Genomic DNA, 21,409 nt, shown 5'->3' with positions numbered 1-21,409 from the left:
ATTTAAATCACTGTTTGCATTTCTATTTCCTGCTCTGCTCACTGGATTACATGGAAGAGCACTGAGGACAGTCTGTTAGGCCAGGTTCAGCTCCAGCCCTGGTTTTAATGCTGTTGTTAAACAAAAGCTGGTTTTACCTTGACTACAGTTGAGCTTGCAATCCCCACCTCCTTGGATTTGTGTTTAGAAATCACCCTCAGTCTTGAGCTGTCTGATCCAGCCTGACCTTTCACAAGTTAGACTGGATGCAAGTGCCTACAAAATGCTTAGGCAGTGATTTACTATCAAAAGGGACGACTGTTCCCTGGACCATTATTTTATATCTGGGTCCTCTCATCTCTCAGCAGACTGGAATGTGACTTTCCTGTGAGCAAGTACTTGCAAAGGCACCTCTGTGCAGTGCTGAGGCTGCTCAGACCAGCTGCCTGAACAGAATCCCTCCTTGCAAAAGCTAAATGGGAAGCAAGAGTTTTGCAGGCAGCTTGAGCAGCTGAGGAATCTGCAGGAATTTCTGAAACTGGGAGCCCAGCAATGATGAGGAGGATCTATTAGAGAGAATACAGCAAAAAAAAAAAAAAAAAAAAAAAAAAATCTCATACAGTACAGTCACAGAGCAGAGGGGAGGGGGATACAAGAGAGATAATGAGCTTGACAACAGGCAAATACAGAGAGTCATTCCAGGAGCTACAGGACCAACCAAATGGTTAACCTGTGGGGTGGAAAGAGCATCCAATGAGTCTCGCATGCCTGAAAGGATAATGGCATTTTTATTATCTCATTCCACGCCCTGATCATCCGTCCATTTGCTCCCTGGAGCTGCCAGCAGTTTGCACTGATTCAGCCACTGCAGACATGCTCAGCAGATCATACTGCAGGCAGAGCTTGTCGAGCCTTTCCAAGTGAGTTGCCAGTTTATTATATCTGTATGCATTTAGCCTTTTGGTGCTGTGTAGGAGGTGCTGGGATGATGGGAATAGCAAGGGTAACAGAACAGCTGGGAAGCTGGTTGAACTGGGAAATAAGCAATAGATTATGTTCTTTTGCTTCTTTTTTTTGCTATATTCTGCTCTGTTGTCTAAAATCTTGTTATTTATTAATTTCTCTTACTTGAATTACAGAATTCAAATTGTCCCATGGTAAATGGCTATGTTGGGAGAACTGGCTGCTAATTGGAGTTCTGTTGGTGGGAAGTTTGCAGAAGTTTCATAGTTAGTGTGAAAGCTTTCACATAACTCAGATTGCTTAATTCCCTGAGTAAATAAAGTCCTTGTGGCACATTCATCCCTGAATGTGGAAGGCAAGGCAAAAGGAGAAAATCAATTAGCCTGTGCAATATTGCCAGTAATATAATCTGCTTTAGTCCTGTCCTGTATTGTTTTGTTGGTCTGCTTTACAAGTTGATGGGTAGGGAACAGGACACTGCTATGTTTCTGAATTGCTGTGATTTATATAAGGGTTTGGTTTAAAGCTTGGGAGAGGTCTTGAAGAGCAATTGGGATTTCTATGCCTATTCTTTAGAGTCTCCAGCATGAAATCCTGTGCTCTTGGAGGGAGAGGGAGCTCTGGGATTTCCAAAACTCAGCTCCTTCAAGAAGTCCCTTCCAGGAATCTGAAATCCTTCATTGTGATTTCAGAAACTGGGTAAATAAATAGTAATTTAACTAAGAGCATGTCAGATGACAATTTTTTGTGTGTTGTTCTGTGGTGAAATACAGCCGCAAGCCACAGTAGCCAGCCCTCCCATACTTCTGCATGGGAACAGGGAGCAGTCATGCGGGAGCACCAGTTTCTCTGCACTCAGTGCAAGGGGAAAGCAAGGGAGGGAAGGGGCAGAGTGGGTGAGATTTGGACACTTCAGTGATTATATAAGTGATGAAAACATTGACTTGTGATATCTGATATGGGGAGCTGGCCCTGAGTGCAGGCTGGACCTCTGAGGTGACCTTGAGATCTTTTCTAGTCTGTTCTGGACCTGGTTTAGTGAGGTGTCAGGGTCTGGCTGTTTTCTTTAAAATACTGGGGGCCATTGGATATCCTTGCTGGGAGGTATTTTCCTCCAGTCCCTTTTGAGCAGGAGAGGGAACCAGCAGTGTGCTGCCTTTATACTTGGCATATCTGATGTGTTGGGGGAGTAAAACCTGGAGCAAAACCTTAGCTTGAGTGTGAAGTGAGTTCACTAAAATCAGTGAAGTTACACCTTAGTGGAAACAATCCTTTTCTCTTGAAGTATGGGTAGCTATGCAGTGTTGTTTTCGTGTATCTTGAGAGTCCTGGGTCCTGTAACAGCTTCTAACAAAAGCAGACACACCTTGAAAACCAGACATGGGTTTCTTTTGTCAAGACTCACAGTAGCATGCTTGGTGAAGAAAAGCAAAGTTCTCTTTGGCAAGGACTCTGAAGAGAAATCAAATGTGTGGCCAGAACTTGGAAACTGATTTATTCCCTTGTAACAAACATCTCCATGACCTCAGGACAAAAGAGGGAAGACACCTTTAGCATTACCCACAAAGGCTTCTTCAAAGCATTGCTCAGAGAAATACATGATGAAATACTGCCCTTCCCAGGCTAAGGCATAACGTAATCATTCCAAATGCTCATGGCTTCTCGGGAGATTGCAGCAGAAAAGGAGTATTAAAGTCCTTATAAGTTCACTCTCTGGAGACTCTCCAGGGAAAAGGAGGAGGCTGTTATTGCATTATTTTGAATGAGGTACAATGTGATTGTTAACTTCTTGCAAATGTCCTCTAATGGCCTCTTTATATGATCATTTCATCTGCGTTGTTTAAAGCTATTTTCTATGCTTTCAGTGGACTTGTGGTATTTGTAGAAAATTTTGTAATTGCTAAATAGCTGAATATAATCCTGTTAGCATTTGATACACTAGAAATTAAAAGCAGAAGCTCTCAGTGGAGCCAAGAAATTCCGGTTGGCCTGAAAACATGTAGTCTGTTTAATAAAAGTATAGGGATTGGCTTGGCTTGCTGTGCTGGACACTAAAGTTGTTTACTGTGCAAGTTCCTAGAGAAAGCAGAAGTTCTCTTTGCCAACAGGTAGAATATTTTCTTCCAGCAAATGATAACTTCTGTTCAAGCTTCAGTTTGGTTGTTGAAAGCTCAGTAGTTTTCAGCATTTTCTTTGTATTGTAGGTTATCTTTCCTGTATCTTGGTTGGATGTTCAAGACTGATATCAGCTAATTTTTTAGGAGAAGAGAGGGGTTTAAGAGGACTCCTCCACAGATAGCAGTGGTGTTGGCACTGTGTTATCTGGTTAATTCTGCTCCAAAAATTGATGCTGTTAATTTTCACTTGAAGCTCTCACCTTCATCTCCTCTTTTTGCCCATGCTCTTCGTTCCTGTTCCCCAGTGGGCAAAGGCCTGAACCTTTAATTTGTAAAAGTCTTTTTACATTGCTGAGGTAATACAGGAAGGAAATAATGTAACTACAAACAAGACATGCGAAGATGTTTGCCCGTAGTGAGGTTATTTTTCTGTTTTGGAAGCAACGAAACCTAGTCCCAATTTCTGAAAGTGGCTCTTCCCCAAAAGTAACAAGTCTACACGTAGAGCTGAAACATTTTTGGGTGGGAGTTTCTGTGGCAGAGCAAGGACAGGTCTATAGGGAAACGTGTAAGATTGTGCAGCCTTCTTGCCTCAGTGAAAGATGTTGTTTTCAGCATGAGAAAAGCATTGGCTCTCAGATCACAAAGCTGGAGTGGAGTTTGGAGCTTCCACCTCAGTCTTAAGTTGAGATTGTGAGCATCAAGCATCTGAAGTTTTGTCAGAGAACAAGTGACTTGGGAGAGCTTCATGAAAATTCTGAGCTAAATTCTTTACCCTGTGCAAGCCTTGGTTCAAGCCAGGAACTTGCTGTGAATCCAAATGCCTGAAATGAGCTGTGAGAACTGCATCTGATGAAAGGTAAATTTAGTGAAACCTAGAAAATATGGGAGAGTTTTGGCCAGTACTCTTTCAGAACAGTTTAGAGCAGAGCTGGTTATGAGTTCATGTCAGGTTTCTGAAATTGGCTTTGTGTAAATTAAAAGAATAGGAAATACTTTATTTTTAAATGAATATTTCTACGTTTTCTACAGAATAAATTACTGAGTTGCAACTTTGCTGCTTTTGTTAATAAAAAATTTCTGATTTTTTAAAAGCTTTTGATTCCCATTGGCCTACTTTTAAAAGGGAAAAGTAAAAAGAAAAAAAACTTATTGAAAGTTTTGCTTTCTTGTTCCAGGCTGAATTAAAAAAAAACTAAAAAAAAGCCCTGAACATTTTCCATATCACTTCACTCTGACAAGGGTTTTTGCTTCTGCTTCAGCAAAACTAGAAAATTCATTGTTAGTGCAGGTCTTAAATCCAGATAGCTCCTCCACAGCCACACTGTTGGCATAGGTGTTCAACCAGTGGTGGATGGGGGCAGAGCTTTATCCTGCATCTTCATACTCCTGCCTTCCCCTTTCCTGCCAAACCTGCACTCCCCATCCACCCTGTTCCCAATTCAGAGTAAAACAGGAAAAACTCAGGGAAATTCTCTGGTGATTACTTTAGGCCCTCTTTTCAGTTCATATATGTGTGTATATATTTCCATATAAAGCAGATGAATTAAATTATGTCCAGTAAATTAAATCCAACGCTTAAAAATGCAACCAAGGAAAACACTTCCACCAGTCATTGAAATGAATTGAAACATAGAGGCTCAACTTACTGTAACTTTTTGCTCTACCACATTTTACTTTGTAAAAAAAACCTTTAAACCTTTGAAAAAGTCTTTCTTGCACTTTTTTCATGTACTGACTATTTGATTTTCATTTTGGGATGTGAAAGCTCCTAAATGTGGTGAAAAAGTCTTGAGTTCAGTAAGGCAGCTTGCATGTATAAGTGGCTGCAGAGCCAAGTTTATAATTATATATCTGTATAATGTTAGCCTTCATACATTTATCCATTCCAATTTTAATTCTCCATTTCATAAAATCTATGATCAAATTTTGGAGCCTAAGCTAAGCTGATGTTATTCTTTCTAATTTAGGACTCAGCCCTTTTATTCTCCTTCTGTGCTTTACTTTTATTAGCTGCTTTCTTTTTGTGCTGATGTGCAGCACATATTGTAAAAGGCACTTATTAGAGCTGGAATTTTACAGCATGGAGACTGTCCTAATAAGGGAAAAAAACAGCCCTTTACTGGTGAGGTAAGAGAAATCAGGCAGTGGATAATTTTTTTTTGCTGATTGAGAAGGATAAGGTGCAGTTTGGCAGGTATCGCATCGGTTTGGCATTTGCTGACACGGTTCCTCTTTTCTGCAGTTCAAATCCTTTGCAGAGCAGACAGGGAGGGCTTCCCCCACTCCCCCTTTTGCCTTTCCCCCCCCCCCTTGCTTCTCTTTTTCACAAGTGTTCAGCTGTTGCTGTGAAATCTCACTCGGACACTCAAACTGGATGTGGTAATGAGACATTTTTGCGAGTCCAGCAGTGCAACACTGTAATCACCTTTTTGGGGAACAGCGAGCACATTGGAAAACAGCTTTCCATGTGGTTTATTTTACCTCTAAAGCATTTAAGCATTTTGTGAAGCTGTCAGAAAAATCACACTGTAGTCCAAGGTATTTAGATACAATTTCTCTCTTCTCCAAAACCCACTATTGAAGCAAAGTACTAGCTACAAGGTTTAGTTGATTGCTCATCTGTTTTTTTCCTTCCAATTGCTTTGGACATGCATATTGAATTCCAGAGATGAGCAGCACATCCCAGGCTTAAGTACAGGCTTCACATCTGAAGTCAATGTAGTTCCTTGACTTTTAAGCTGAATTATGGTGAACAAAGTTTCAAACGAGGGCAGAAGCTGGTGTTTTGGGTTTTTTGTTTCTCAGTATCTGTTTATCTCTTGGTAAAAGAATACTAAGCCAAGTATTGGCTCTGCCTAAATTTCTTTGTGCTGCGCCAGGAGACTGAAACTGATGTAAAGTGGCTGCCTCCTATCCACCTGGTGCTCTGGTGGGTTTCTTTGATTGTAGGAGGGATAATGGTTAACTTAATCACTAGTACCGAGTTTTCTCTGTCACTCTCTCTTACTTATTTTCTTCTGAATACTGTACATTTGCTGGCATCACTTGTGAAGCATTTTATATCTCTGCTCCCCACCATAGTAATCCTAGAGTATATATCCTGCCATAATTGAGGTTAGCTTACTGTATGGAAAGGATGTGAAAGACAAATGGATTATAATCATATTATCATAAAGCAGAAAAGGAAACTAATCAGCTTTAGTTGCAGGGGTTGGATGTACCACTTCACATTAAGCAAAATATACAGATACACCATTAGGTATGGACTACTCCAAAAAGCTTAATAAATAACCCCTTTTTGGAGGAATTGGTAGGGTTTTGGGTTTTTTGCAAGATGCCTGTTTGTATTCAGACCCTTATCAGCCAGCATTTCTCTTGAAGATCAGGGACTTTGCTAACTTTGCCTTCTTTTTTAATTTCCATCCACTGCTTTTCCATATACTTTGACTAAGCAACAATGAGAAATATTCAGTTTCTCACGAGCAAGACTGACTCCATCAGAACCTGGCCTACAACTAGAGAGGATTAACTCTCTGCAAGAAGTTTCACTCTGAACTCTGAATCTTTTTCAGATCACTTTCAATTTGCCTTATACCTCTCTTTAGCAGGATCTGGTCCTGCTGCGGGTCCTCGAGGCAAAGGTTGATGTATTACAGAACAACAAAAAAAAAAGATGTTTCTGGTTCCAGACTGAACATTATCGAGAAATATCTCCTAATGGTGTGCTATGCATTTAAAAAAATTTGAGAAAACAGCCCCTGGAGAAGCCATCCATGTGCATTTGTTTTTCTTCCCACGATACTTCTGGAAATGCAGAGGCCTGTCCTAGAGGTGTGTCCTTGAGACCAATGCACTTGACAGTACAGGATGTAAAATTCTGGCTTCTGTTTGGTTTGCTGAAGCCAAATTGCCCACAGGCCTTTTTAAGCATAAAAATATATTACATGTTTCTGAACAGGAGGTTTTTGGCTTGCCAGATTCCAATCTGCAGTTCGTTCCGCACTGGAGTTGCTGTGATGTTATTACAGAAGTACCTTTTAACATCACAACTGTTGCTGTCCTGGCATGTTCCTTACTACAGGTTTCTGTTGTTTGGGTTTTTTGGGTTTGTTTTTGCTTGTTTGTACTTCTTTTGTTACACCTGATTTAGCGGAATTTGTGACTCAGCAAGAGGATCTTGGGATGGGTGAACCTTACAAGCTCAATGCACTGTGGGCTTCAGCATCCAAAAATGATGTGTGCTACCATCATCACACACTGACATGTCCATGGTGGAACCTTTGCAGTCTCTTGGGTCATTTTCAAGTTGTTCTTGGCATTCTAGCTCCCATGAGCTACAGTGACATTCTTCATTGTCATGTGTTTCCTTTCCTCCCTTTTTTTATTTTTCCTTTTCAGTCATCTCTTGATAGTGTTTTATTTTGCAAAGCCCAAATGAAATGTGTTCTGACCTTACTGTATTCTCTTGCATGCTGATGTCTATAAAAGAAGAATTCCATTTTTAAATTAGGCTGTGTATTCTGTGTAACACTCATCTTTCCTCTGTGAAGCCTGAGGGTTTTTTTAGGATTCTGTTTGTCCTGCAAGAGGAAAATCACTGGCATGTGCTCTGGGGTGTAAGATGGTGTTGTGCATGTTGGCCTTAGTCATCTCTCTCCTCCTGGAACAGGAGTGGTCAGACACATCATGTCAGCAGTTTTCTTTCTCAGGATTGCACAAAGCCCAAAAGCCTAATTAGCAGAGGCCACATCTCTTTCCAAAACTAGCTAAATTTTTACTTTAGTTACAAAGATGATGTTTGAGAACCGATTTTCTCCTTGATCCTCTGTTAAATTTGTCATAAAGGCAGTAGCAAAGCAGATTGTTCTCTGAAAATGTAGCTTTTACTCAAGGCTTACCAAACGTACAAAACTCTTAATACTGTAGCACAGCTATCTTGGTGTTCCTATAGTCCTTATCTATATGGTTGTGAAATCTTCCCAATGACTGCATGTGCATTAGTGATAATTTGCAGCCCATTCAGCTGAGAACAAATATTCCTTTCTTGTGCATGTCTGAGAGCTCTGAATTTGGTCCTTTGGCATTTTTGGAAAGCCATGGGGTTAATTACTTACCTGAATTCCTGGATTTTTCTCTGTCTTTCAAACTCACCCAACACCCTGTGAAGTGCTGAGGTAGGAGACAGTGTCTCCCACCCAACCCTATGTTTACTGCCCCTGAACAATTTTGGGTGCTGGTATTTTGAGCAAACTTTGGTCAAATGTCCAGAAAACCTCTTTGTATGTGGTAATAGCTATGCACCAACACTGGCAGTCTGTCTCTTGCTCATCTTGAGCACCCCTAAGTACATCCAAGAGCACCTCACTGGCAGAGGATTGCAAGTGTTTGGGTTGAGTTACACCTGTGTTGGGTGCAGGTAGTGCCTGTTGTGCTGGCCTCTAGATCCTGAAATGCATGATTTTTTCACTGAATGTTTCTTAGCGTTAGTCAGAAGTGAACTGGAGCACAAGGGAGTTTAAGCATCTTACGCAGGAATCTGTAGCAAAAGAGGAGCCAAATGAAGTCTTTGAAATCCTGTGTTTAGCAACATGACTCTCAGCATGTTAGCTTGAATTAAGAGCAGTCTTAATTTACTTTTCCAATTGAGTGTTGATGATCCCTAGACCTTTTTGTTGCCTTGTAGCTGCTAAAGGTTATCTTCTTCAGATGGATAATGACTACACTCTTGTTTACTCAGCGATCTCAGTTGAAATGTGGTAAGAGGTTGGACTCTGTGTGAGTAGGAATTCAAATTCTCTTATGCTTGTCCTAATTCTTTGTTGTGCCAAGTATTTGTCATTTTACATTGCCAAATCCTTGCTTTACAAATGTACTTTCACAAAAGTATATTAAATGCAAATTTGCTATCCAGTGCTTGGGTTTTGGCCCCTCCCAGTGCCTTTCAGGCTGCATGACTTAAATTCAGTGAGAACTTTCATAAAAGGGTAAATGGAAATGCATCTCCCTTTCAACAACAGACTTGGTGTGTGTCTGTGAATGGTTACAATGGATTACTGGGAAGAAGATACTGGGATGAACAGTGTGTGGTTGGATCGAGTGTAAGATCTGTTCTCTGGTGTTATTTCTGAGGATCATCTGCTGTGTAAATATCGTAGACGTCTCAGTGACACCCCAAAACACTCCGTCTTGCAGTCCAGGTGAGAGGGGAGAAGTTGTGACTTTGAATCAAGACCAAGTCCTGCAAGAGCTGGTGTTGGAAGGGTTGGCTGACATTTGGGTCAGTTCCATCGACACTGTGGGACCAACGAGGGAGCACTGAGAGCTGTGGGGCACAGAAGCATTCCTGTGTGACTTCCTATAGTTTCTCTAGGACTAAAACCTCTCTGGAGGTTTAGTTTAGGAAGCTGGGATTTTCTCACTCCATTAGCTTTTGGGAGTCCTACCTCACCAAGTCCTGCTGAGCTTTCTGTACCTGTTGAAGCTTGAGAAGCAGAAAGGTGTGGCAGCAAGAAAACTCCTTGTTTCCCAGTGGTAGTATGATGACCCTGAACCCCATTTCTCATACTTTCAGGCATTTAAGTGTATCTCAATTCAAAGCCAAGTGCTTCAAAAGGTTCCAGACTGTGCTGAGCCCTCCTGACCCCTGTGAAAAGTCTGAGGTGCTTTTGCAGTGACATGGCCACAAGATGCCCTGGGCTAAACTTGCTTTTGGCCTTTCCTTTCCTATTTCCCAGCAGGCACACCTCTTTTTAAAAAATGTAGACTACTGACTTGGAAATACCTAGCAACAGAAGGCTTTATTTAAAGTGCAGAGGAGAGACAGGCCATCACTTGATCAGAGAGAGCTCAGGGGAGCATGTCTCTTTATTCAGTATGCCAGAAAAAGACATCTCAGGATAATTCTGTCAGTGGTTTTCACGTGCTTTCAGGAGCAGCCATGGAAGTCAGCACAGTGCAGCTGTTGGAGATGGGACTGGGAGGAAGAAGTCTACATACCTACAACAACTCCCTTTAGAAGTTGCTGGAAGAGCTCCTTGTAGCTTCAACAAGTTTTTGGAGCAGATGTGAAGTAGTGCAGCCAAAAGAGAACCGTATATGCTCTGTTTAGACTAAAAGTAGTACATTCATCTATATATCTGTTTTTCCATTCCATAAACTGGCATTATAATAGTCGTAGTACTCACCACACAGAAGTCAGAAGGGTTGCAAGGATTGCTTAACATTTGTAAAACATGTTAAGATCTTTTGATGGAAAGAATTTAACAAGTGCCAAGAACTAGTATAATAAGAAGGGGGAAATAGCTATCAGTCTGCATTCACTTCTGGAATCTAATGGATTATACCAGAAGCCTTGGCTTAAACATCTGCGGGTGTGTATATTTAATGATGAATTTCTTGATTACCCTCTCTGTAAAAATGTCAGTTGAATCTGTTAGGCGGCTTTGCTTCTTGGTGATGGAAATGGTGATGATCAGGGCTTGTCTCCTCTCACCTTTGGGATCAGATCCTCTTTTGGCTGCCCCTGTAGTCTGTTTCCAGTGGCTGCATTGCTTTCTTATCACAGGAGCTCTTTGCTGTCCTTCCTGTCTTGTTGCCCACCTGTGTAAAGCATTTTGCAACAGCTATTACTGACTGGCTTCTTGTATGGAACTGCTGTTCCAGAATGAAACTGAAATGATCAGCAGCAACAACAAAAAGGGTGCCATAATAACTGCTGTGGCTTGAAATCACACTGAATATTGCACCCTCTCCCTATATCTCCACAGGGCAGTTTTTCTGTGTTAGGTGCCTCTTTATAGCTGCCTATGCCCCTTTGGAAGTCTCCAGGCTGTGGGCACTTTTAGGGCAAGCAAGTTGATTTTTTTTTCCTCATGATTCTTGGTTTTTATCTGGATACTTCTGTGAACAGCTTATAAATTTTGGATAATTTGTTAGCGAGGCTTTGAAATGGAAGAGGTTTTTGTTGGATGCTAGAGTTCTGTGAAAAGGGTTGTCCCCCTCCCCCCCCCTTTTAAAGAACAGTGGCTTTTGGATTTGTATTTGCAGTGTGATTAATCACCTCTCATGAGCTCAGTCAGCTTTCCAGACAGTATCTCCAATATTGAGTTTGGTAATTTCTTACAAGCATCTTCTCTGGAATAAGGATTACAATGAAGCAATATGAGAAGAACAAGCACATCTAAAGGAAAACTAATTGAAAGGATAAAGCCAGGATATTTTATTGTGTTTATGTGGGTGTAGTTACAATGGCTACATTTCAAACTTCCAGCTGTTTAATTTGCACAGTGCTGTTATACGATGTCTGCAAATTGTTTTAACATTAGTGTGCTGTTCAAAGTGCTGTATGTGACCCTGCAGATCTGTACAGACCTGTTTTATGGAAGGGTTCTTTACCTTTCATGAAGGTGAAAGACACATCAGGATTAGCTTTCACAGGGCTGCATGGAATGTATCTGCCCCTAATCCTGTTAGCAAATGACAGGATCTGCACTAATAATTCCTCTGCTGTCTCACCGAAAGTGTCTCCTAATCACCTTGGCCGTTGACAGTAGGCTTCTTAAACACCTCAGAAAAAGAGAGATGCTTGCCCATGTTAAAAGCAAACAGCCATGAATTTCCCTTGAAACAAAATCCACACCTGCACAGCATCCGTGAGTTGTGTGAGTGGGGAATCAGGACCAGAAAATGTTGAGACATCTGATTTTCATTAATTTTTTTTTCCATTCACCACATGTTGTAGCACTGGATGTATTTGCAATGCCATATTTCCCCTCAAGTGGTTTATTTCAGTTAGCAGAAGGGTTCACAGTCTGCTCTGTTTTGGTGCGTGTTCTGGTCTTGCATTTCATCTGCTAGCCTGTTTGTGGCATTTATTTCCATAGTCTGCTGTGCTATGTTAAGGCTGTGTCCTCCTAGTGCATGTTTTGTGCTGGGAAGAGTGGATAAAAAAAGATTATTCTATTATTATCTGAATAATTAGTTGGTAACATTATTTTTCCAGACTCCCTGTGTGCAAATACATGCCTCGTACTTTGTTGGTCAGCGCAGTGTTTGCTGTATTTCTGAAAGCTGCAGCAGACATCCTCAGGGACCTGTCTGGCTCTGAGAAATAATAATTTCATTACAATCTCTAGTCCCCTGGGAAAGACAGAGCAGTTTTGATGCTTCACCGAGACCAGATAATGCTAACACCCGTACCTTCAATGGAGCAAGGCATAAAAATCCTGGGTTCTGGCTGTTTGTAGGTGTTTCAGACCACAGAACACTTCAGTCTAGGCTGAGGTTACTGAGTGATGTGTAATCTGGGTAGTCACAACCTGCTGTGTTACAGTTTCCCTTCCTCTAGTCATGGAGGGTTTTGGTTTTCCAACCCTGGACAGCCCTCTGGAGCTGGCTGGATGTTAGTGACAGCCACTTGCCCAGTCCTGCTGCATTCCCTGTCCTTGCTGTTCCTGGAAGGATCTATTTCCCTTTTCCCTGTTCTCCCAGTATTTCCCTATCAACGTTCCTCCATCCTCCACTGCAGGGATGCAGGCTCCTGATCCATTTGCTGCAGTCTGTCTCCTCTCTCCCTGTCCACAGTCCAGGGAAATCTCTTGTTCCTGTGCTACAGACCTAGCCTGCTATTCCAGCTCCCACATTCCTCCTTCCCAGCCCACTTAGTATCTCTGTCCCACATCCAGAATGAATTTCAGGATCAGTCCTAAATCAGAGGCCCCTGGTTTGGATATGAAGCCATCCAAGGCCCACAGTCTGACCCACCCCAGGCATGGCAGCATTTCAGTGAGAGATGAAATAACTCCTTTCAGGGTGGCTCCAGCACTGTTGGTGGGCATTGGCCTTGATATCAATCCGTGGGATGCTGGGAATTTTTTATCCTTCCAGCACTCTCCTGCTGTAGAGTTCTGGCTTGTGGCTCTTCATTACAGCCTGCAAAGGCTTTCAAAGGTTCTTCATTATACCCTGCAAAGAGAAGAAACTGCAGGAGTGCAAAAGGCAATGCTGCTCAGAAATTTGTCATCTTTGAAAACCAATGCCTTGTTCCATCTCCAGTTTCAGGAATTTCTTGTTTTGTCAGGGTGGATGGTGAACAAATAGATGCTGGAAGTTGATTGTGAGTAGATTGGGCATAGGGTATGTGACTGATATTGGTTTGGATATTAATGTTTCATTCCTCAAATAAGTGATTCTCTGAGTTAACTTTGTTAGTCTTAGTCCTTACATGATATTCAGTGAAGCAAGAGCAGGTTGAAATTAAAGAAGCTTCATGTGTATGAGACCTTATCCTCATGGTCCTGCATTTCCTTTTAAAACAAAACACTCTTAAAAAGCAGCAATCCTATTAATCTTTGTGGAGGAAATGAGGTGGAAGCATTGGTTTGTTAAGAGGCTCTCTATTTCCTACAGTGCTGCATTAAAGAAGCCTTCGAAGCTGGTAACCAGGGTGAAAGTAGATAAGCAGATGAAATTGAAGGCTGGGTTTCCAGGTCAGGAATACATATATGATTTATTGTAATTTAGTTTGTGCTTTCCTGAAATCATCAATTTGTTCTTGTTTGCTAATTTCTAAGGATGCAGCTTTGAAATTTAAAAAAAAAAAATAACACCAGAAATTTATATACATTTTTTTAAAGTTGAAACTACTTTTTTTTTTTTTTCCAAAAAATATTGCCTGGTGAAGCTGCTGGGCTGAACTGCACATTGAGTTAGGTCTTGATTTTGGATGCAATCAGTAAACTAGCAATTTGACATATAAAATTGCCTTAAAAGCCATATTAAATATAGCAGCCCAAAACCACAAGAAAGAAAACTTCTTATTTGTCTTTGTAGAAATTGTGGATTGTGCATTCTAGGGCAAATCCTGTAAAGCCTGACTTATGTCTCAGCTAGGCAAGATGCCCATTGTTCTCAAGTCATATGCCTGAAATATTACTTACTGGGTAAGGTTGTGGCATAAATTATTTTGGATTTTATATGCAATAAAGCACTAGAAGCTGGAGGTGGTGGCAGCAAGCAATTTGCTCCAGAGTCAACAAATGCCACATTAACCACAGTGGTATGCACACTGATTGGGTTTTGCTCCCACTTTTTCACATTTGGAAAAGCAACCTTTTTTTGTACACTTTTTTGCATGTTTGCCAACTGCCAGGGAAACAGAGATCTGGGTGAACTCCACCAAGCTTCAATGAAAACAGTAAAAAATTATCATTTGGAAGGTACTTGGCCAGTTATTGTTTTCTGCTTTCTTTTTTCTTTTCTGTTTTTTTTTTTTTTTTCCATGTGAAACTTCTAAATTAGAACAGATTCAATATGCTGCTCTGCTCACTGGCAGGTCAATGCCATGTCTATTGTTATGCAGTAAAACTGCAGAGCATTAGGCTTCACATATTGAGAGAATTACGTGCTTCCCCCTGGTACATTTCCAGCAAGCACTTTTATCTAAATATAATATACGTTGGAGGCAAATTTGACATTGTTTCAGTAGCGGAAGGGTTTTACCCTTCGTGTTTGCAGCCCTGTGTTGGATTTATGCTGAGGTGCTCAGAGGCAATTTACCAGAGCTATGTGGCTGTGGTTGAAGAATCTGCTTGCATTTCATATTATGAAACAGATCATCAGTTTTAAGCCATGAGGAAAGCGGGGGGAATAAAAAAAGAAAAAAAGAAAAATAGGCGCGTGCATGAGTCATTCTGCCTTTGTGCAGAGCGATGCCGTGATGCTGCAGATGGATCTAACTGCGAGGCCCAGGTTCAGGGCTTGAATCTGAAACCAAAGGCACTGTGCTGTTATGAGCAGGAAAAAAGGAAAAGAGATACAGCATTGGAAATCTTGGACAACTACAAAACTGAAATTTACATTTTCGACAGAAACCGGAAATTTGGGAAGCCAGGATCTTTCCTAGATGCTTCAGTGCCATCTGCAGCAAAGAAATAAAATATCTAGATGGTTTTGACATTAATTACTTGGTAGTCACCAAGGATTTTTGTTGTCACTATGGAGTCCTTTTCCTTGTGGTTTCTACTATGCATATCACTTTTTATCCTTCATTCTTCCATGTGGATGGTTTGCACCTTAGATTTCAGAATCACACTGCTAGAGGGATGAATACACCTACTCTTTCCTTGCCTGTTAAAAAACCTAAATGTCACAAACATCAAAAAAAGAAACCATAAAAAAAAGTCACAAACTGAACCTCTTAGAAGGCCTTTTCTCTCCCATGCTTAACTGTTTTGTCATGTACACAAAATAACAATCTCCCAGCTAAGTCCTTAACCAAAGTATATAATCTAAAGATTTTGCTCAGCTGAAACAAAAAAAAGTGTTGCTAAAATGTCCATTTTAGTTATTTTAGATCAAGGTTTAAGGTAGAAGAAATGTTACTAAAGGTATGGTAGGAAATTAAGGATGCAGAGTCTGAAAAAAAAATGTTCTTCCGAAAATATATTTGATAAGTGGTCAGAAAAAAAAAATAATCTGTGAAATCTTTGGAGCTATGAAAAAGAAGAAAGTGTATTAGAAACACAGTATGAAAATGAAGTGAATGAGAACATAATACACTGAAAGGTGCATCAGTCTCTGTTTTGGCCCGAGAACTGTGTGCACATCTTAGTAATTTGCCTGCTCAGAAGTACAGGCTGTGTACCTGTGGAGAATGGATGGATAAATGGAGTAAAAGTATTTGTGAGACAGAGATAAATTGTGGGCAAAAGGAGAAACATGTACTGTTTGTATAAATGGAAGGCTGTAAGGTTTAAGTCCAGCAAGTACCACCACATAATCTAGTCTAACTTCCTGTACATAAGTGTTAGTGGAATTTCACCAAGCTATCTACAATGCACCCAAAAAATCAGTATTATTTTGTAGTATAACTTCCAAAAAGGCATCCATCTTAATGCAGAGATGCAAGAGATGGATGTTCCTTAATTTCTTGTGTGTGTAATTATCCTCACTGTTCAAAACATGTGCTTAATTTCCAGTTTTAATTTGTCTGGGTTTCATTTTCAGCCATTGGTTAATTTTATCCACTTGTCACTCCTGCATTCAATGTGAAAAAAAAAATGGTGCATGTCAAATTGAGAAATATGTGAAAAATATGGGTGTTAATAGCAGCATTCATGCACAACATGGACTGAGAACTGTGGTGGCATGTCTGCGTGTCTCCACCATAATCCCCTGTTTTCACTCACTACATCTTTTGAAGCATGAACATTTTGGACTGAAATTCTGCTCATTCCCTCATACAAATGAATCTTCTTAAGCAGGTCTGAGCAGAACTCTGGCAGCTCTCACTGAATGATGGAGGAATGATTAGAAAAAACAGTTTTCCCCACAACTGCCCCCACCATTCAGCACATTTTTAGATATGACTTGAATGAAATACAGCTGAGATTGACACGCAAAGCTTGAAAGAGAGAGGCACAGCCCTCTGTGGAAGCATGTGCCCTTGTTATGTTTTTTTCTTTTTGAGGTGAAGATTGATCAGTTGTTTATATTCAGGTTTTGAAGTGTGCCTATCGTAACACAAATTAGGCAAACAATAAAAAGATTGAAAACATATGTAATCATAAATAAAATGGGTCTGAATATCAACAGTGACACAAAGAGCACTCCCCAGTGGGTATTTTAACAAAGTCCATCCTCACCCCACCCATCCTTTCAGGAAGAGCCTGGGTAAATAGAAAGATTTTCTAAGAGCACAGAAGGCCAACAAATTCAACTTTTATAGGTTGAGTCTGGCAGTGAAATCTGTCATTGAGGACATTTTACTGACATCCTCCATCTGACATAAATTTGGAGGCACAAATCAACAGATATCACTTCAGCTGCTGTGGTCTTACGTAATAAAGGGCAGAGGTCTTAGAAGTAGGTTAGGTTGCAATTTAGAGGTGCAGCAGTTTGGTACAGGATGGATGATCTCATTTCTTGGGGTGGACCACAGGCAAAATCAATCTGTAATGCATGTAAAAACTTCAGGGTAACAAAGTAGTGTGGGAAAGAGCTTGCTGAATAGGTGCAATTGTGTCTAATTGAGTCCACGTTGTGAGGGCACTGCTAAGAATGCAAGGTGTTTCTGCAGGCATAAAAACCAGACTGACATTTGAGTCAACCATGGAGGAAAGAAAAGGCAGATATGAGCTGCCTGCTTAAAAATCTTAAAGGCTTTTGTTCTGTTTGGAACTTTTTCATGTATTTCTGACTCTTGAAATGGAGTCCGAGTTCAGATCCACAGCAGTTCTTTCTCCCTGCCTCCTCTAGAGTGGAATAGTGGGATCCAGCTCAAATTAGGCAGTTTTTTTTCTACTCCTGCAAAAAAGGAAAAAAAATTTATATTCATCAGGTTTATTTATGACTCACTGAGGGCAGATTGTGCTAGAAATTGTAAGGTTTCTCTTTAATCAGAATACACACTGTTTAGAATGGGGACCAGATTTTGCCCTATCTTTATAATTGCCTACTGTAGCAAGCCTGTGAGCTTGATCAGAAAATTTCAGTGCTGTCATAATTCAGACAATAATAATGTACTAGTACTGGGCAAGGAACTCAAAACCCAAAGTGCCTTAGATAATGCTTGGGCTGATTTGAGGTTTCAAGTGGAAACCAGTTAAATCTGGCTTGTATGAAATGGTTTCAGCCCCGTGATCATCCCAGCTATTACCAAGTTTCTTGCAGGGTTATAACTTTACATAAATTCAGTGTTTGGTGTAAAATACAGAGTGCTGTAATTCTCTGAAAAAGGTCTGAAGGAGATGGCCACATCTCCTGTATTCCCAATCCAGCAGATTTATTTTTCACTCAAAGTCCCCCCCATTTAATTTGAGGGCAACATTTTTAGACTTGGATACTAATGAGGTTTGCTGTTGAGATTTTCAGGTCTGGGATTTCAGTCCTTGGGAGTTGCACTTGATGATCCTTGTGGGTCCCTTCCAACTCAGAATATTCTGTGATCTGAATATTCCACAAGAGAGTGTTATCAGCTGGTTTGGCATTAATCTTGGAGATCATGCTGTGTTGTGGTCTCATTGCCTGAGACAGCTGGAACAGCTGATCGTGGGGAGATACTTGTCTGCAAAGCCATGTAGAAGGTGACAAATGGATATAAATTCAGTTTAATTTAGTTGCTGGGTGTGTGCTGGGCAGCAAGGCTGCTCTGCAAGGGTGGAGTAACAACACAGGCCAGTGTGGAGCATCATATTTCCATCTGTCTGATAAACAGAGTTGAAATCTTGGAGACATACTTTTTATTATTTATTTACTCTTAGTCTGAAGAATGTCAAAAGATGTAGGCAATTGGGAGATAAGCTATGAAGAGCTCCCAGATTGATTTTGCTTGTGATGGGTTACAGATCTCTGTATGGGTTATAGATCACTGTAGATTTGTAACAGTGGGAGAATGAGGGTCACCCCTTACACAATGTTAACACAATTGTAAGGAAAACAAGAAACACATCTCTTAAAAAAACCTGAAACTGGTTGTTCCTTATGACAGTTTCCTGATTACTGGGCAGATTGCATGATAGCTGGTGAATAGAAATGAATACTTAAGGGGAGTCTCATGAAAGTACCTGGTGTACTTGCTCACTGTAGGAAACTGTTGATAATGTAGTAAGGCAATGGATGTGTTTAAAATCATATTAAGAGATATTTTCAGCTTTCTTAACAGATGATCTATGTGATAACTGTCCAAGGACAGGAAGTACATATCTGTTCGATGGATAAGGTTTTGTGGGAATTTTTGCTTAGGGTATTCTTTTTATTTCCTTTTTTAGTTTGCTGAGCAACTGGTGGTTTAAAAAAGGCATTTTAAAGAGACTTTTAAAAGCAGTTGTTCTCCTTGCTGTGTAGGGGTGCTCTGTGTGGGTACAGAGAGTGGAATAAACTTCATCTTTGTATGGTCTCACCGCAAAGACAAATCCTGAGCTATAGACACTGGGTATTAACTCAGTTGTGGCCATTGTCCAGCTGCCACAGGCTAGGAGCAGCGTGTCCTCTCCTGTGCCCTTACAGCTGGACTTGAGAGTTGAAAAGATCATAGACTTCTTACTAATCCAACGTCTTACTAATGAGGAGGGTGTCTGTGGTCAGTTTGCTAATGCAGTTTTATTCCAGAGTCTCTTTCTTGTGGAAATTAAAGACCACATTGATTTATTATTGTATTCATAGCCTTTATTTTATAGACCTAAATGAAATATTGATACCCCTTGAAGTGGCTTACAAATAGCAGGAAGTGTTTTTCTTTACCTTCCCTGCATCACACCTTTAGTGCTGTTAATTCAGCTCTTTCCTTTCTTCCTCATCCCCCACTGTGATCCCTCATGGCCATGTTGCTCATGGTTTGCACTCTTTTTGAGAAGAGTTGTTTCTATAAAGAAGAACTCTCAAAGCAGAGCATGAAAGTAGCAAATTAAGGTCTTTGGTGCACTGAGGATGAAAATGCCGTTCTAGGTCTGACAAGTGGCTCAGCCATGTTTTACACTTTAAATTCTTAAAGCAAAATTGGGGTAACTGAATCCCTGCCAAACCTATACTCTCACCCTTCTTTCAGCAAAGGAGAAAAGTAGTATCAGAACATAGTGATGGGAGAGGTTTGGCCCCAAAGAGTCTGACTGATGGCTAAATCAGAACGGTTTTGTTGCTTTTAATGTTTAAGTATTCGCACTACAAACATTATCTGTACTTGGTTTTAGCCAGTGCAGAACTCTGGTTTTTTTTTCTATGTTCATGGCTGCGCTGCTAACTTAAATGTGTCATTATGTAAAGAAGGAGACTTCTTAACCATGATGTGTCAGACCACTGCCAGAAGCAAAGTGAATGAATGTCCTGACTGGGTCTGGCACATTCTAGCTTCCTAATTCACTCTCCCTGCTCAAAAAGATAAGAGGAATGCAGGCCTCTCCCTTTATCTCACACAGTAATAACCTCAGCAAAGATTTGAATGGGACACAGGATTATTAGGATTTTAAGGTCTTGCTTTCCTTTTCAAGCAGGATGAAACTAAATGTAATCATCTGTTGGGGCAGATGAATACAATGGGTTCTCAGCTGTAGGCTTTCATCACAGCAGAGATCTTGTGTGATTTGTCCTGGCAGGGCTCCGGGCTCACAAAAATTTTGTGGGTGTCAGATGTTTGGCACTCAGAACTGACCACTGAGAGCTGTTGTCATAGTTATGTTTCCCTGCTTTCTAGTCTTTAAATTGTAGAATACTGCCACCATTTTCAGCATGGGATATTTAGAGGAGACTAATGAAAAGCTGCTATGCTGAGTACAATTTCATTTGTGTGGGCCTGAGAAACAGTCTGCTCAAATGCTGCTGTGAGTGCTCCGACAGGATCATGGTGCAGGCTAGGAGGATGTTTGCTCAGCCACAGAGCTGGGCTTTTATGGATTTGGTGTTTTCTTGGAGCCAGCTGACAGTGTGGTGTGGCTGCTGCCTTCACAGGGACTATTTACTCAAGTTCACTTCTGAGAAACAAAACAAAACCAGGGTTGGAAATGATGCATCTCAATTTCACCGCATATTTTCACAACTGCACATGGAGCGGCCTCTGTAGCCATGCTTACTGTGCTCTAGAAAACAGCTTTTTGTGATTTTTTTTTTTTAGTGTCCAGTTTGCCATAGCACCAATGTTTCCCTATCCCTGTTGCAGGCTGTCCTACCAGAGGAACGATGACGATGACGAAGAAGCCGCCAGAGAACGGCGCCGGCGGGCTCGGCAGGAGAGGCTGCGGCAAAAGGAGGAAGGAGATCTCTCAGGAGAAGTAACAGAGAAATCTGAGGTTAATGCCCAGAACAGGTAAATGTCTGATATTGTTTACTGACAAGCCAATGGTAGGTTTTGTCCAGAGGTTTGCTCTGGTGCTTGAATTTGAAGAACTGGGTTTGGCCACCCTTAAACTGAACAAGGACCTCGCACTGTGAGGATCAGCCTGGCTGTGTCTACTTGGTAGGGTGGGAGCATCGTACATCTGGCTCATGGCACATATCCAGGTGTCCTCGAGGCTGTCTGTGGGGTAATTCAGCTGGGGCTCATGGAGGCTCTCAGATTCTCTCAAGCATGGGTGCATCACAAAACACCACATCTCTTATTCTGCTCACAGGGGTCATGGCACCGTGTGCCAAAGCACTGGGTGGCACCCAGTCTTCAAGCTGTGGCTGCAGCACACCTGCAAGGTGCTGAGTGTGAGCTCTAGAGCACAGCACTCACCTGGCATTGGCAGTGTCAGACAGGTATAAAGAGGAGAAAAGCTTATGGAAGGAGGTGACACTTGAAATCATAGAATCATCAGAGTTGGAAGAGACCTTTAAGACCATCAAGTGCAACCATCAACCCAGCAGTGCCCCTGTGG

General features: G+C 41.1%; 1 protein-coding gene across 19 annotated transcripts in view; it reads left to right on the top strand.

Annotated features, from left to right (window-relative positions):
- Positions 1–21,409, top strand: part of CALD1 (caldesmon 1) — a 176,451-nt gene that overhangs the window by 126,720 nt on the left and 28,322 nt on the right. For 16 of the 19 annotated variants that reach the window (XR_005979056.2, XR_005979057.2, XM_030263589.4 and 13 more), the window contains one exon: positions 20,710–20,856. Coding sequence is in view for 17 of the 19 variants with exons in the window: in XM_030263589.4 (XP_030119449.4) it covers positions 20,710–20,856 (147 nt within the window). In the remaining 2 variants the exon portion in view is untranslated. Of the gene's footprint in view, positions 1–608; positions 900–20,709; positions 20,857–21,409 lie in introns of those variants that run through there. The other 3 variants (XM_030263594.4, XM_030263593.4, XM_030263582.4) reach the window with 2 other exon arrangements.

This window comes from Taeniopygia guttata, chromosome 1A, assembly GCF_048771995.1.
Source record: "Taeniopygia guttata chromosome 1A, bTaeGut7.mat, whole genome shotgun sequence".
Taxonomy (NCBI): Eukaryota; Metazoa; Chordata; class Aves; order Passeriformes; family Estrildidae; genus Taeniopygia; species Taeniopygia guttata.
The sequence above is the reverse complement of the archived record's forward strand: the minus strand, read 5'-3'. Positions and strand labels throughout refer to the sequence as shown.